The sequence below is a fragment of the Ammospiza caudacuta genome, chromosome 1 (assembly GCF_027887145.1).
Source record: "Ammospiza caudacuta isolate bAmmCau1 chromosome 1, bAmmCau1.pri, whole genome shotgun sequence".
In the NCBI taxonomy this organism is placed as follows: Eukaryota; Metazoa; Chordata; class Aves; order Passeriformes; family Passerellidae; genus Ammospiza; species Ammospiza caudacuta.
Window position 1 is genome coordinate 117,093,707 of NC_080593.1, and position 16,612 is coordinate 117,110,318.

Here is a 16,612-nt window from a genome sequence, read left to right on the forward strand (position 1 = left end):
AACCAATAAAGGCATACAAACGAGTCTAAGGCCTGAGTCTACAGTTCCCTGACTAGAGGTTATGCTGAGGAGGGGGCTGGACTCTGCCGTGCCTGCAGTGAGGGGACCAGAGCAAATGGCCTTAAACTGAAACAGGGAAGACTCAGATTAAGTATTATAAAAATTGTTTCACTGTAAGAGTGGTCAGGCACTGGAATAGGTTGTCCAGGAAGGTGATGGAGTCACCATCCCTGGAGGTGTTAAGAGGCGTCTGGATCTGGCGCTGGGTGATGTGGTTCAGTGGTTACAGCGGTAATGCCAGGTAGACAGATGGACTGGATGATCTTGAAGATCTCTTCCAACCTTGATGATGCCAAGATTCTGCGTGAAACAAGGAGCCTGAGGCGAGTGAGCCCACCGCCACCCCGCTCGCCGCCCTCCGCTCCACAGCCGCCGGCAGCCAAACCCAGCCACGGCCCCGGCCCCGGCCCCTTCCCCGCCGCCGCCGGAGCATGCGCGGGGCCGGGCCAGTTCCGCCGCCGCCCCCGCTCCGCTCCGTTCCTAGCGGCGCTGCCGGGATCCAGGGGAGCCGCTCCCGCCGCCCCTCTCCGTACTGCGGGCCCCGACGGACGGCAGCAAACAACCCCCGGGGCCGGAGGTAAGCGAGGGGCCGGCGAGCGGGCCGGCCCCCTCCCCGTGGCCCTTTGTGCGCTTCTCGGGGCAGGCGACGGGCGGGGGGCTGCGGGCCGGGCATGGCGGAGCGGGGAGGGGGCGGCCGGCGCCGGGGCAGCCCCGCTGTGCCGCTTGCGAGGGCGGTGTGGGTGCCCGCTCCAGCCGCGGAGCCGTGTCGTGCTCCTGCGGGGCCGCCGCTCCCCGCAGCCGGCCGGGGGAAGGCTTCAGCCGGGCTCGGGGCGCTGCCGGCCCGGGGGGCTCCTCCGCCCGCGGACAGGGAAAGCAGCGCCTGGATAAGGCCCTGTGTGACTGCCTGTGCCCGGCCCTGGGGTTTGGGAGCGCCTTCTGGCCCCTCCTTGGGGCTCCGCGGCCACTGCACGGCGGAGGCTCGGGCATTTCTATTGAGTTCTCTTGTGACGGGCTGAAGGGTGCTGCAGCAATGGACTGATGCGACGGGCCTTTTCAGGAGTGATATACGACGAGCCTTTTCAGGCAGACGAGCCCTGCTTCAGGTCTGAAATGGAGGCAGCAGGTTTCGGAGCTGAGCGCATAATGAGGGCAATTGCTCCCAGGCTAATTAGATGTGTATCAGAAGGGAAATACTGAGTTATTAGTAGAGAACGCGTCTTACGAAACCGTTCCTCGGTTCGTGATGTCTCAGCCTGACCTTGGGGAAGTGTTGTCCTCGGTCTGCTCTAAAGATGAATTTCGGGGCTCATAAGCTTCTAGTTTCTGGAAGTGGGAACCAGTGTTCCACTGTAGGTGCCGACATAATGGCCTGCTGTACTTCTTCCACGGGCTACAGGAGGAAGACATATGGGTGGGGGGACGGTTTTTGTTTTGTTTTTTTTTCCCCCCTCCCACAGTTTTGGCTACTGGTGCTTTCAAAGACAGCAGTCACTACAGACTGGCCAGGTTGGGGTTTCGCAGGACCGTCCTGCTGTGCTTTGTTCATGCTTTCCGATCTGAACAATGCGTCGAGAAGGCCGTCTCCTCCCAGCCAGGCCGCCGAAAGCAGCTCGGGATCACTCCCACCTTGGAGACTTCCTGCTGGCAGGCTCGGGGTGGTGTCACGAGTGACGCCTTTCATGCCTCTCCCGTCGGTGGCCCGGTACTTCCCTTTGGCAAACAGGATCTCCTTAGTGGGACATGCTGGCAGGGGCAGTCAGACTTTCCAGCCAAGTGTACTGAAGAGGGGGCGAGGTCTTTACTGCCAGGTTTTGTTTTGTGGGTCGCCAGCTGAGTTACAGCTCCTGCCCCATACATTTCCTTTTGTTTTCATTTCTACGGCCCTAAACACTTGTTCTCCTCACAGTATGGAAATGATTCTGATGTTGTTATAGATTGTTAAGAGAGGAGAGGAGGTTGTAGTGACTCACGTTTTGTGGTATCCACTCCCTAGTGCCTAAAACCGTTACAGCACCAGCTGAAATTCATGTTTATACTGTGAATAACACTGTACAGAAGTCGTGGACAAGTTCTTCCTGCAATTACTGGTGGTCACTGACGGTGGCAATTATTACTTAACAATCCTTTTTTAAACTAAATGCAATATTCTTGTGGCACTCACATTGTCTAACATGGGGTATTTGTGTTACCATATGCAAAGTTATGAGCTCATTCAATGCAGTTACAGTGGTGACTGTTCCTCTGGCTATTTAGTTGGAAAACCAAAACCAGGAACTGTTGAGTTTATGGCGAGGGAGCCAGCCTAGCCAGCCAGCCTTTGTGGCAAACACTTGGGTCTGTTAACCCTTGGCTGGGGAGGGAAGGATGAGGGGGTTGTCAAGGGGCAGGATAAACTTCTGGAATGTTGTCTTATGTAATCTGAGCACTAGTATTTGTTTAGCTTTGCTAATGCTTTTCTGCAGAAAGCACTGGGCTCCTCTTTCTAACTAGCGGAAGACTGGGGTTTTCTGGTAATCGAGTAACTGTGTGCAGAGACTGGTCTGTGGAGGAGAAATAAAGCTGGCCAGGGTGTTCCATGGAAGTTGGTCACTGGGGCAGGGGACCTGGCACTGCCTGTGCTGTGCTCTGCAGCCCTGTGGATGCCAAGATCATCACCTGCAAAGTGCTGCTGTTGCGCCTCTCCTCGCCCTGCCATGGGGTGACTCCTTTGGGAACACACTGTCCTTGGCCTGCCCTCTCCTGCTGCCGGGTGTGCTGGCTCTGAACATGTGCCAGTGCTGGGACCAGCACCTGAACCTACCGGGGCTGCTGTGGCACATAAGGACATGCTGACTCTGATGCTGTGTGTGCCTTGGCTGGTGTGAGCAGCAGAGTGGAGCATCCAGGAATCACTTTCCTGATCAAGGGCTTTGGCTAATGTTTGCTATTACCCATTTTGGATGAGCAAAAGCATTTCATTGTTTCAGGTTGATACTGGATTAAAACAGGACTTCAAACTGACCTTAAATGCATGTGTTATAGCTTCCAGGCTTTGACTATGTTTGGTAGAGTTGCAACAATTAATCAAAAAAGTCAGTGGCAATTAATTATTGTAATATAACAGACCACGTGTTTACAGTTTAGGTCTCTGTCACATTGAGAGCATGCTTTTTTTAAGTTTTAATTGCAGTTTGACATGATACTGGAGCTATTGGGTGCTGCTGAGCAAACATAAAAGCTGTTGATGAATTTAGTGTAATATGAAGAGATGTCTATTGTGTTACTGCAGTATCACATTAGGCATCTGTGTGTGTGGCATTCATTTAGAAATATACTGTGTCTGCACTTAAGGAAGCAATCGCTCAAGGATTTATGCAATGGTCACTTTTAGTCTGAAATTTTTGCTAAATTGCTACTTTAATAAGAACCTCTTTACTTTGAATGAGAAAATGAATCCCCAAACCAAAAACCTTTAGTAAAACTTCTGTATTAACTATGTTTTCAGTACCTTCTGTGACTTGCAAAACTGTATCACATTTTGTTGTCTTCTGGTTATGTCCCTCCCCATCCCTCTCACTAAAATGTTCCCATGTACTGATGTGGAATGTTTTATTGTGGGTTTCAAAAGTTTAGCTGATCTCAGTGAGAGTGTGAGTTAAGAAGCTCTGGAAAACTGGGATTTCCTGAAGCCTCAGGTGACTGGTTCTAGGAGAGCTGGATGTCAGCGTGGTGCCTTAGAGTACCATGTGAAGTGGTTTAGTTTTTTGGGGTTTTTTGGGGGGTTTTGCTTTAGGTTTGGGGTTTTTTTTCCCTTTTTTTTTTTTTTTTTATTACTTCCTGGTAAGTTGTCACGGGGGCTCTCTGAACATCACATGACAGCCAGCCTGGAATTTCTGTGTTTTGAAACTCGCCACTGACTGAATCTTCCTAGTTTTTACAGATCTCTTGCTGCAATTGATGCGTTGCAAATGGAAGCCAAGGTCTGTCTAGAGGCCTCTTGCTGGATCTCATGGTTTAGCTCCAGCCTAAAACTGAGCACCACAAAATTGCTTGCTGATTCCCCCTGCCCCAGCAGGACGGGGGGAGGGAATCAGGAGAGTCAAGTGAGAAGTCATGGGTTGATGTAATTAGATAGTTTATTGTGACAAAAAAAGAAGAAAAAAAATTAAATAGTTGGAATATATAAAATGAGTGATGCACATTGCCACTGCTCACCACTTGCTGACCAATGCCTGTGCCTTTGGCCAGGTTTTCCCCCAGTTTATATACTGAGCATGATGCCACATGGTGTCCCTTTGGCCAGTTTGGGTCAGCTGTCCTGGCTGTGCCTCCTCCCAGCTCTTTGTGCCTCTGCAGCCTTCTCACTGGCAGGGCATGGGAAACTGAAAAGCCCTTGACTTAGTCCAAACACTTTTTAGCAACAACTGAAACAACTAGTGTGTTATTAATATTCTCATCCTAAATCCAAAACACAGCACTAGGAGGAACATTAGCTCTATCCCAGCCAAAAGCAGGTCAGTGGAATATTAGAAGTGTTGAAAGTGTTTAAATATTTTAGACAGCAGAGCGGAAGCTTCCACAGTTGAATGTAAAATGCTGTCCCTGTTGGGACAGGAGTGATTAGGTTTTTCCTCCTAAATCCCATTGTAATTGCTTCTTGGCCTCCTAAAGTCCTTCTTTGCTTCCTGCAAAATGTTTTGCTCTGTGTAGGTTTTCTCTTCATTGAGACCTAAACTTTGACAGTGCTAAGTATATTAAATAAAGCCTATTAGCCAAAGGCTGCTGTTGATAACAGATTAAATGGGTAGTCTTAATGGAATTCATCTGTAGTGCCAGATAGCTTTACTGCTGACTGGCAGGTCACAGAACACTTGTTTAGCACTTAGTCTGGTTAATTTATTTAAAAGAAAAAAAATTAAGGAGTTAAACTCTGTAAATATCTGAAAGCTAATCCTCTTGTTTGTTTGCTTTCCCATTTGATTTTTTTTCTAGTCTGCCTTTGCCCGGTAGGACTTCATCAAAATGTCTCTCTATCCTTCCCTAGAAGATCTGAAGGTGGACAAAGTTATTCAGGTATGGTGGACTTTAAAAAAGATGAGTTTTGATGACAATAACTTATCTGATATTTAATCCAGGAAAGGGGAGACTTATTGTAGTTGAGAACATGTTGGAAAAGACAATGTGTTTACTTTGTAGCTTTATCTAATATGATTAATACTTATTTTACCACCTGGATATATTTATTTTGCTTTATCTATTCATTTGTGTTCATTTGTCTTTAATATGTTTGGGGTTTTTTAAGTATAGATACATGGTCTTAAGTAGACAAATATAGTCAGTGTCTTCACATACTTCAGCTCTGACTTGATGACTAAACTAATAAATCTGCTGCATCTCATTCCCAGTGTCCAAATCTGTGGCAGAAAGTTTTTGTGGTCATTGGAGTAAAAAAAAAAAGACAAAAAAAGTAGCACTGGTTGTCTTAATGCCATCTGGAATCAGACTTGTCCTCTGGCTATTTCATGGTAGTCACCAGTTCTTACAGTACATCCAAGATTATCACCTTTGTGCAAAACCCTTTATTTGTAAGAATATTGGTAGTTTTATTATTAGACATGATGAGGACTAAAACATATCTGTGAAACAAAATAATGAAAAACACTTGAATGAATTAACAACTCTATGAGAAGTTTGATGTGGATGTATTTCACAAGGAGTTTCCTTACTTTCTTCAACATTTTACCTCTTCCTGAACTTAACCTGCGTTTCTTCCTGGTTTAATAAACAGCAAGAAGTTATAGTGTGTTTTAAGGTGGCTGATACTTCTGTCCTTGCTGTTTTCATTGGGAAGCCATCAAGCAAACTCCTAGAACAGCTTCTTAACTCTCCTGTTCTATCCCAAAATGCAGTGCCCTGTCTCATCTGTGTTTGTATGTGTGGGGTGGGGCTTTTGCAGTTGTGGGCGCTATGTTGGGATTGCTCCTGGTTGTGTCCGCCCACTCCATTCTTCTTATGTAACCACAGTCCTTTATCTACAGTCTGGTAAAACTGAACCAAAAATTGAGTAGCCTGGAGCCAAGCACAGGCTCCTTTGGCTTTTTATTGACCAACTGCTAGAGCTTATGTATTGCAGTTGAAAATTTTCATAAATGTAATCAGTAAGCCATTCCATTTTCACAGATACTTTTCATAGAATCATTGAATAGTTTGGGTAAAAGTCCTCTGCAACAACCAGGGACATATTCAATTCCATCACTTTTTTGAGAGCCTTAGATGTCCCAACCTGACCTTAAATGTCTTCAAGGATGGGGGATCTAGCACCTCTCTGGACAGCCTATTCCAGTGCTTCATCACCCTCATTTTGAAAAACTTGTTTCTCATATCTGGTCTAAATCTAAATCTAACCCTCTGTTAGTTTAAAACCTGTATCCCTTGTCCTCTTGCAACAGGCCCTACTAAAGGGTTTTGTCAGCATCTTTCTTATGAGCCCCCTTTAGGTTCATAAGAAGGCTGACAAAGGCTGCTGTAGGCTTCTCTTCTCCAGGCTCAACAACCCAGCTCTGGCAGCCTTTTATCATAGGAGAGGCGTTCCATCTTCTGATTTGATTACTTCTGTGATAATTTCTTTGGGGCCTGCTCCAGAAGGTTCATGTCTTTCCTGTGCTGGGGGTCCCAGAGCTGGACACAGCACTCCAGGTGGGGTCTCACAAGGGCCGAGCAGAGAGGCAGAATCACCTCCCTTGACCTGCTGGTATCAAAGGCTAAATTATTTCCTTCTCCCAAAGAATGCATTTTAAAAATGCTGTCTCTTTAAATAAGTCTGAGGGCATTTTTAGGAGAAGAGGGGGCAGAGTGCTGAAAGATGTCTGTATCTGCAGCGAGTGACTAAGATTCAAATGACTGCTGGCTAAAACAAACAGACTTGTTACATTAAATATTATTCTAACCTGCTCTTTTTGTCCCTCATTTGAGTTGGAGCCTGTGCTTCTAAATACACGTGATATTGCTAAATAATGACTCATTCTTGCTGTGAAACCTTTTTTTAAAGACAACTTCCTGGAGTGAACAGGACTGAGAAGTTTTCTATTTTCAAGCGTTTCCTGAACATCATGAAGTAATTTGACTGTCATGTTGCGTTAGAAAATTTATGTGTCCCGTTCAGCATAACATTTCAGTATGCATTGAGTACTTCCTCCCCCTGCCCCCCCACCTCTGACATTCAACCTCAGGAAAGTTACTGGAATAGCAATTTCCATCATGCTCTAGAGGCCTCTCTAAGGCTGTATTTTTCACTGGTCATGAACACACAAGGCCAAAAAATAGAGCTGAGGTATTGAGAAGGAAGGAAACTGACTCACAAATATAAGAGAAGTTAATAAAGTAAGCCAGTCAGCAATACAGAAATAAAGCTTAATGTGTTCACTGTAGTAGCTGTAGAAAAATCATCTTGGAAGATCTGATTCTTTCAGAAGACATACTAGTAGCACTGGATTGTGTGGAACTTGACACCTGAAAAGAACTATGGATCTCACTTAACAGTGTCTATAAATGGTGTGAAGAAGTAAACCTGCTGCTCTCTAACTGAAAAAAGTAATTGCAAAACACTCTGCTAAAGGTCACACCTTAAAACTTATTTGTTAAGCTTTTTTGGACAAAGGTAATGTTTCCTTTAAGGCTTTTTAACTTGCTTAATGATGTAAATAGACCAGGTTGACAGGAAACCCTTTTTGCATTATCATTGTAGCTCTTTCTCTCAGGAAGATATGAGTTGATTTGCCAAAGTAGCTCTGATACTATTACAGCATGTTGTATTGAAGCTATTTATTTCACATAAAAAGTTTGACTTCATTACTTCAAGATGAATAGTAATTATCATGTACAAGAAAAAAAGAAAATACTGAGTCTCCTGCCTGCATAATTAAGATTTATTTTTTTCTTCTGCAAGATAACATATGTGAGTTTCTTTGCTTTTAGGCTCAGACTGCCTTTTCTTCAAATCCAGCTAATCCAGCAATCTTGTCTGAAGCTTCTGCTCCAATTCCTTGTGATGGAGGTAAGCTCATGTACTGCATAGTATCCTATGGATGATGTTGTGGAAAGCAGTTATTAAATCCTAAAGTTAACAGTACAGTAAAAAATAGCTATAAATATGTTACCCTATTTACAAAGGGAAATAAATGTTACCCTGTTTACATTTCCATTTTGGAAATGCTAACACCCACCTTGGTAAGGTGCTATAGGAGTCAAAACAGTGTTTGCTTATAAAAGGAAGTTGTGGCAAGCAGTCACCCTTCTCTTTTTGCAACCTTTTCCAAGTGAGCCTACCATAACAAGATTTGATGTTGGTGCCTTTGGGCTCTGTTAGCTCTTACCTCAGACACTTAGTTGTCCTTATTTATCACATATGTATTTGTAAGCTTTAGAGGACAGTGTGAGTCAGTCTTTGCTCTACACTGAGCTTGCTTTGGGACAAAGACAAATCTCTGTCAACAATTCCCAGGAAGCTGGCACTTAATCCTGTTGTGCAACCAACATAAAGCTTGCAGCAGATTTTGGAATCAGATTTGTGGTGGGAAATCCATCAGATCTAAAGCTGAATGATTTGTACTTGTACTTTCTCCTTCTTTTCTTCCATGCACATGTACATCCACAAAGGTGCACAGGTATGTTTGAGGTTAGAGCTCTGCTTTAGTAAATTTAAGTCTAAAAGGCCTAAAGCCTTGTGACCAGCAAGACCAGCAGCAGTGCTGGAATGGTGGTCAGGAATTGCTCAGATATTAAAGGCTGGTGGATAGAACTTTGTCTCCAGTTCTCCTCTGGGTGCTTCTGTGTCTAAGATGACTTTAAGGCAGATGTTTGCATAGCTCACCAGAGTTGCCTCTGGTAGATCCTATCTGGATTAGGTACTTCCCTGGCCTAACCTCACCAGACCAGATTTGAGATTGCTTCAGCAGTCTTGGCAGCTCTACTGTCCATAGTTTGAATTCTCCTGCATGTGTTCAGCAAGTAGGAACCAAAACATAATTTTGACATCAGTTTGTGTGTGAATTGCTCTGGAATTCTGTGACTGAAGAATGATCAATCATTCAATATATCCCAAATGAAAGAAGGCCTTACATCACCTATAGGATGTGCCAGACCCACTGGAATTGCTTCTGTTTGACAGAAACAGGAGACTATACAACATCAAGAGTTTTGTGTTCTGCTATGAGTTCCATTATTTGGAGCACTCTCTGTTTTAAATGAGAATTTGATTCAGCCAGCAAAGAATGCATCTGGTGTAGTAAAGAACAAAACAGAGGAATTGTGTAGCTTCAGAAATCTTGTGCTGTGTTGTGTGTAATCCTAGGGGCTTGCTTGAAAAAGCAAGCAAAAATAGAAAAATTATTCATCAAAAGCTTTTTAATCAATAGTGGTGAATTATAAGCTTCTGGGTTAGTCCAGAAATATGATCAGACTGCTCTCATGCAAAGCAGCATATTAAAGAGCAAAAAAATCTCTTGTTTATATTGGCATTCACCTGGCATTGACCTTTGCTCCTTCCCAGAAAAGTTACTTTCTGTTGCTGGTCAGACATGGATTCTTAAAATAGGTGGTTTGATACATTTTTGCCCATAAATGAACGCTAGAAACCTAAGCCTTGTGTACTCGGCTGCTTCTGAAGCCTTTCTTTACGCTGCCTCTCTCTCCAAGCAGCTTTTTCTTTTCCCACTCATTTAGTGAGAATATCAAGGGGACTCTTAAGAGTTCTCATAACTGGCACTTGTTAGATGGCACCAGTTAATGATCTGTGGAATGTCAAGAGCAATATCAAGGTTGTTTCCAGAGTTGTTCAGCTCAAGGTCTGTCAAGTCTGTCAGTTCAACTTCCTTTCCTCCCACTCCTTGTGCCTCCCTCTGCTTGGGTATAGAGCATTGTTTTAAAGGCTGTGTGTGTTTTGTCTTGTTGAGAGGCATGTGTAAAGCCCCTCCAGTTTGAAGCTGTGACAAACTGACAGCTGCTTTCTCATGAAGACTCACAGCAGACTGTAGTGTGAACCTTAGAACCAAGAGGTTTCTGCAGAAACCGTCCCATGCCTCAGATCTGGAATATCCTTGTTGTGAATGCCTCTTGCTGTTTTTGAACTCGGTGGAAGGTCTCTGTGTGTGTTCTTCAGCACACCTGGTTTGGGGATGGGGAGGGGAGCAGTTCTTCACTAATTGCCCGGAAGTTCTGGAGTTGAAGGGCGTGTCCTTATGCAATGCAGCACAGTGTTGGTTTTGGAACGTCACCGTGTGTCTATTGTTCTTAGTGTTGTAAAGGGTGAATAGAGTAAGTGAAACTGAAAGTTCTCCTTTAAGTTCTTTCTCTCAGAAGTGCTGCTTGTCTGGTTACTCTTCTGAACCAGGCCAGAATAACAATTCTGATTCAAGTGAGTCTTCTGCCATAATTTTCCAGTTAAATAATTACAAAAGCACAAGATTTGTTGAAATACTTGTTCCTGTGAAGGCAGTTAACTGCTCCTTCTTTTAAACCAACTGTTGTATTGATTTTTGTTTTGTTTTTCTCCTCTAGGCTTGTACCCCAGATTGTATCCAGAACTTTCTCAGTATATGGGCCTGAGCCTCAATGAGGAGGAGGTGCAGAGAAACTTAGCAGTGGCAGCAGCTGCTCAGCCACAGGGTGTAGGTACCAGTCATGCATATTCTAGAAAACAAAAGTGTAAAGACTAAATGTGTACCTAGCATTCTAGAGAGCAGATTATTATTTGCCTTAAGTACCATACTTGACTGAGAGGTGAATTATTTATGTTGCAGTGTCTATTTTAGTCTGTTCTGAAACGGAACAGTCCATTTCCAATGTTGGGAGGTGATGGGGGAAACTTGGTGCTGTGGCTTATTTTGTGCGTTGTTTTTTTAAAATACCACTTCATACAAACTGACATATAGCTGTTCTTAAAAGTTGAAACTAAGTTGTCTGGCTGTTTTGTTTTAATCAGCAACTGGTAACACGACCTTCTACTAATTACATGGTAGCTCCAGTGACTGGAAATGATATTGGAATTCGCAGAGCGGAAATTAAGCAAGGCATCCGTGAAGCAATTCTGTGTAAAGATCAGGATGGCAGAATTGGACTTCGCCTTAAGTCTGTTGATAATGTAAGTGTAGAAGTTGCTTTTGCCTCCAGAGATTTTATTGCTGGACTATATTAGCAGTGAAGTTAGGATGCAGTCTGGTCACAAAATAGTCTTATGTATAACGGTTTCTTATCTGTTACTGGAATTTTAAAGTCCTGCATTAGACTGGTAATTAGATTTCCAGCTTTCTGGACTAGAAACTGAATTTACAGCTGCAGTTTAATGCCTTGTGCTTTATAAGATCTGAAAAATACATAAAATATTTTTTGTTTCACTTTAGGGTGTGAACTTGTCCTTACATAGTTGCTGTGATACTTTTTATCAGTTCAGGACTGCTTGTCTTTACCTTTGTGCAAATACTGGGCAGTACTTAATGTTCAGTAGTATGTAATAACTGCCCACTGTTTACAAGTATCTCCTTTTTTGTAAAAGGTGCTTAAACAATTTAAGTCATTTAATCTGAATGTTTTAAAAAATTTGTACTGCAGGTAGCATATAGGTTTAAAATACTTTTCTGTAGTTCTTCCTATACAGAAAATGGGGTTTTTGTAGAGTAGCATGGGGTGATGTTTTTTTAACACCCCTCTCTCCCAAGGTATTATTTATAATTTGCTTTGATATGCTTTACTTTGATTTAGGGGTAGTTTCATTAGAAATAGTTTTGTAACACCTATTAAAACAGACAAGTATTTACCCCTTTGCTTAAGACTTTAATGTTATGCTAATGGGTTTTTTTAATTTTTAATATTTAGAGATCTAGATAGATTTGCTTGGTTTTGAACTTTGTTCTTGCATTAAGTATCTGTCAGACTTTTAAATACATCTAGAAACAGACTGAAATTTCAAAATTGCCCTTTATGAAGAGATAATTAGCATGTCCTTTTGTCTTGTCTGTTTGGCTGATATTGTGTAGAATGGGAAACTTCAGGGGCTGTGTGTTCTGTGACTGGTCTTCATCTTTAACCAAGAGCTTCCCTTTCTCCTCCCCTCCCCTTTTTACTCCTCTTTTGTAGGGTATATTTGTCCAGTTAGTTCAGGCAAACTCTCCAGCATCCCTTGCTGGTCTGCGGTTTGGGGACCAAGTTCTGCAGATCAATGGTGAAAACTGTGCAGGATGGAGTTCTGATAAAGCACACAAAGTTCTGAAACAGGCTTCTGCAGAAAGGATTTCAATGATCATTCGGGACAGGTAATGCCAGCTGCAGATATGGATTTGCCGTAATCCATCACTGAGTAATTCTGAGGGGTTTGGGTCTCCCCTTGCTTGTGCAGGTTTAACAAAATCTCATTGTGCATGTGCTTTAGTAGTAAAGATCTTCAGAAATGGTCTCTTTTGTGGGGAGCAATCAAAATGGTTCCTAAATTGTAAACTTCCTGGGCATGATGAGGCGTAACATTTTTCCAAGATAAACTAGTGAGTGAGAGATGCCACAAGTTAAATTTAAACTCTGAAGAGTTCTGTGCTTTTTTTCAGACAGAATTTTTTAATTTAGTTAAGTCAAAGTCAACAATGATAATGCAAAAAGGGTTTCCTGTCAACCTGTTCTATGTGAACTCTGTTGCTTACATAGAAATGAATGCGAATTTTACTAAAAGCATGCTTGATGACCCAATATGTTTTTTAAATAATGATCTTGTAGCTAGCTGTATGTAGTAACCACAGGTCAGATTCAACATAAGGCTTGTAGGCTGCAAGAAGACAGATGATACTTCATGTGACTAAGTGTATGCCTCAAAGCTTTTTTTCCATGCTCTTTCCTGCTTAAGAACCAAGCCTGACTCAGTGGAGGGCAGCTGCTTTGATTGGGGGCAGTTGCTTCAAACACTGAATTAAAATATTGTGCCAGTAGATTCCCTGCTCTGTCTACTACTTCTGTGCCCAACATGGCACCCTCTTCCTATATCTACTGTCTTTTTAAGACACAATTTAAAGGTTTATTATTCCCAAAGCAGTTGAAGTGTTGTTGGGAAGCCTTGAGCTTTCAGAATCCTGTAGTCTACCTACAGTTGTTAAAACTCCCTGCACTGTTTTATTGACCTTGTAATGTTTGTAGAAAACTTTATCTTTAGTGGATGTTTGTTTGGTTGGGGTGGTAGGTGGGTGGATGTTGTTTGGGATTTTTGTATTATTATTAATCCAGATGGTGAAATATCTGTAAAACAGGGACAACATGTAAGGTTTTTAAACAAGTATATTTTAATACAACAATATTAACAAAATTAAGTTAAACCAAACAACTTTTCATTATAGAAAATATGAGTCCCTTAGAGTACAATTACTTTTTGTAAGCTAAAGATGCTAAAATAGGATGTGGTTTTTTCTGTGGTTTAGTAGACTGAAGATTTTAATTTTAAATGTCTTTTTAGACCTTTTGAACGGATTATTACCATGCATAAGGACAGCACAGGACATGTTGGTTTCATATTCAAGAATGGAAAAATAACCTCAATAGTGAAAGACAGTTCTGCTGCAAGAAATGGACTTCTGACAGAGCACAACATCTGTGAAATTAATGGCCAGAATGTAATTGGGTTGAAGGTAAAATAACCACTATGTGCGGGGTGTGGAACGCTGTGAGCTTTTTATGTTTCTGTAGTGTGTTTTGGAGAGACAGAAAAGGTTGTAATATATTGTTCAGTGTTCATAAAATATAAAATTCAGTCATGATGTAACTTGACTGGAGAGACAGATGTTTTAGCCTCTGTGCAGTTTTGTATTGGTTGTCAGGGCAGCTCATTCTCATCCTCTCTGCCTCTACCTGGCAAGGCAGATAAAAAAATTCTGTTTTTATCTGTAGTCCAACCTTGCTGGCAAAACAAAGGGTCAGCTTCCTCATTCCAACCTGCATCAAATTTTAGCAGGAATTGTGTATGTCCCTTCTCTAGTCAGTTCATGCAAGATACTTTTAACCAAACATCTGTGAAGTGGCATTGCAGTTTCAGTGATTTGTCCTGAAGGTTGAATGCTCCAAACAAGGAGTTGGGAGGGGTCTCAAAGCCACGTGAAATATGTCTAGAAGAAGCTCTTGAACCGCTGCTTTCACAGGCAGCTTGAGTTGTGTTGCTCATGTGACTTCTTGTTTCTGACAGGACTCGCAGGTTGCAGACATCTTGGCAACAGCTGGAAACGTAGTGACCATCACTGTCATGCCTTCCAGTATTTATGACTATATAATAAAGAGGTAGGTAATACAGAGCAGCCGTGGTGTTATTTATAATCCAGTGGACAGTGACTAGAAAGTGTACTTGTGGTAAGATGTCATTCCAAACTTGAAGACTGTAAAGGGTGGGTGGAGATGCCTGAAAATTTGTTTAATCTGATGTTTTGGTTAAATTGGTGTGTGTTGGTACTGTTTTTAACCTATTCTGTGTTTGTGATGATTCTTTGCCTTTTCCTCTCTGGAAAAAGCCTTTTCTAAACTTCTTTTGACTATGCCTGAATTTCTGAGAAATGAATACTAAGGTATTTGTTACCTTTTAACTAAAATGTTGTTTGTACTGCAAGTAATTCCTGTGGCTTAAAAGTGATTCTGGGCAGGATGGTTCTGGGTTTCTTCCTAATCCTTTGGAAACAATGGCTTTCTACAAGTAAATCTGTCCTCCATAAATACTTTTTGAAGTTAGTAGACATTAATAATGCTTCAGGTGTAATTGAGTCTTTTTTTCAGGTAAAGGAAAAGGATATGCCCTTGGCTTGGTATCCTCTTTCTACAGAGCAGTTTTCAGTCTAACAGCCACCTTTTCCCTCTGCTCTCCTTCCCTTGTGCTTGTACTCTGCTTGCCACATGTCCATACCTTAAAAGATACCAACAACACAGCTCAGGTGCTAGAAGAAGTGTTGAGCACTGGGGGCTTCTATTCAATCTCAGGGTGCAGTTTCATGAGCTGTCTGTAGCAACTTGTCAAAAATAGTGGAGTGAAAGTCCAGCTTCTGGTTTGTATTGAAGGACTGGCCATGACAAAGCTACTGTGAGCAGAGGCTTGAGTGGTCTTCTATAGTTATCTTACAAACCTGAATGCCTTTTCCTTTTCCTTAGGATGGCAACTAGCATCATGAAGAGCCTGATGGATCACTCTGTTCCTGAAGTCTAAACTTGCACCATGGATGTGTGTGTATATAAATAACGATGATTCCACTAAACTTGGGCTATTATACTCAGTGATCTCTTTCTTCTGCACATGAGCCTTTCTGGAGGCTGAGAGAAGATATGCTGCATCAAGCATTTGCATCTATAATGGCTGGGAATGTCACCGTTCAACATATCTCGTGTATTCACACACTGTAAAACTTGCAGCCTTACATGCTTGACAATGTGAAATTCCTATTGTGTTATGACTTCTTTTTGTAGGTCTTTTATTTAGCTTACTACTACTATAAGCCATTGCAACTAAAGGAACCAGGTATCACTTGCAAAGCTACATGTTGTTACCCAGGACAATGCTGTGCTTTGTATGTCTAAAAAGAATGAGTATTTTTACTGCTTTTTGTCTGCAAGAGTAGATTTGAAATAGCATATTAGAAGTAAGGCTAGTACTAGTTAATTTTTTGTTCTAGTAAATATTGTTTACACAAAAATGCCACTTAGCTGAATATGGCTCAAGGCATCAGTAAGCATTAATTAAAGTAGTGTACAGATACTCAAATCTTTTTATTACTTGTTATATGAATTGTAACAAATATGCTTCTTTCTCGCCTTAACCATGTTATTTTAAGGATTTAGACATAACCAAATAAATGACCAAAAGTTTACATCCTGTGTGTGTACCTACTTCAGGTAAAACAGGCTTATTTTATTGAGGTCAGTTTCAGCCAACAACTAAGATAGGAAATGCAGTGTAAAATACTTTAAAAATCTTACTCGTTTTAACATTGAAATGTTTCAGAAGGGGTAGCTCTGGACTACTTTAAGTAAGATGTGTTGAATGGAAAAAAAATTTCACTGTGAGGGTGGTGAGGCACTTGAACAGGTTACCCAGAGAAGCTGTGGATGCCCCATCCCTCAAAGTGTTTAAGGCCAGGCTGGATGTGACCCCACCAGCTTGGTCAAGTGGAAGGTGTCCCTGCCCATGGCTTAGGTGATCTTTAAATCCCTTCCAACCCAAGCCCTTTTATGATTCTAACTCTCTTTCTACCTTAAGCTTAACATACGGAATAGCAGCCAGCTGTTGTACTAATTGTAGAGATGCAATTTCAGTGTAAAATGGCCTACAGCTTGCTGGGTGTGCTAGGTCTGGCTGGGTTAATGAAGGTAATGAAGTAGGAGTTGAATTTAATTTTCTTGTAGGAGCAGGTGTGGGGCTGTGTTAGAGGCCTGTGACCAAAGCAGGGCTGATAACACAGCAGGGTGTTTCCTGAGTTGAATGTGCACAGTGTCAAGGCTTCTCCTGCTCCTCAGTCTGTCCCCTGTTCCTAGAGGGAGAGAGGGAGCACAGCTGAGGCCACTGATCCAAACTGAC

The 16,612-nt window shown here is 42.3% G+C and overlaps 1 protein-coding gene across 1 annotated transcript; it reads left to right on the forward strand.

Annotated features, from left to right (window-relative positions):
• The first annotated feature begins 505 nt into the window (after positions 1-505).
• SDCBP (syndecan binding protein) lies at positions 506-15,905 on the forward strand. Its single transcript, XM_058805022.1, has 9 exons — positions 506-637; positions 5,032-5,112; positions 8,014-8,092; positions 10,594-10,703; positions 11,018-11,176; positions 12,169-12,344; positions 13,523-13,694; positions 14,246-14,337; positions 15,193-15,905. Exons 2-9 carry the CDS (start codon positions 5,062-5,064, stop codon positions 15,245-15,247), a joined length of 894 nt encoding a protein of 297 aa, XP_058661005.1. The 5' UTR covers positions 506-637; positions 5,032-5,061; the 3' UTR covers positions 15,248-15,905.
• The last annotated feature ends 707 nt before the right edge of the window (positions 15,906-16,612 follow it).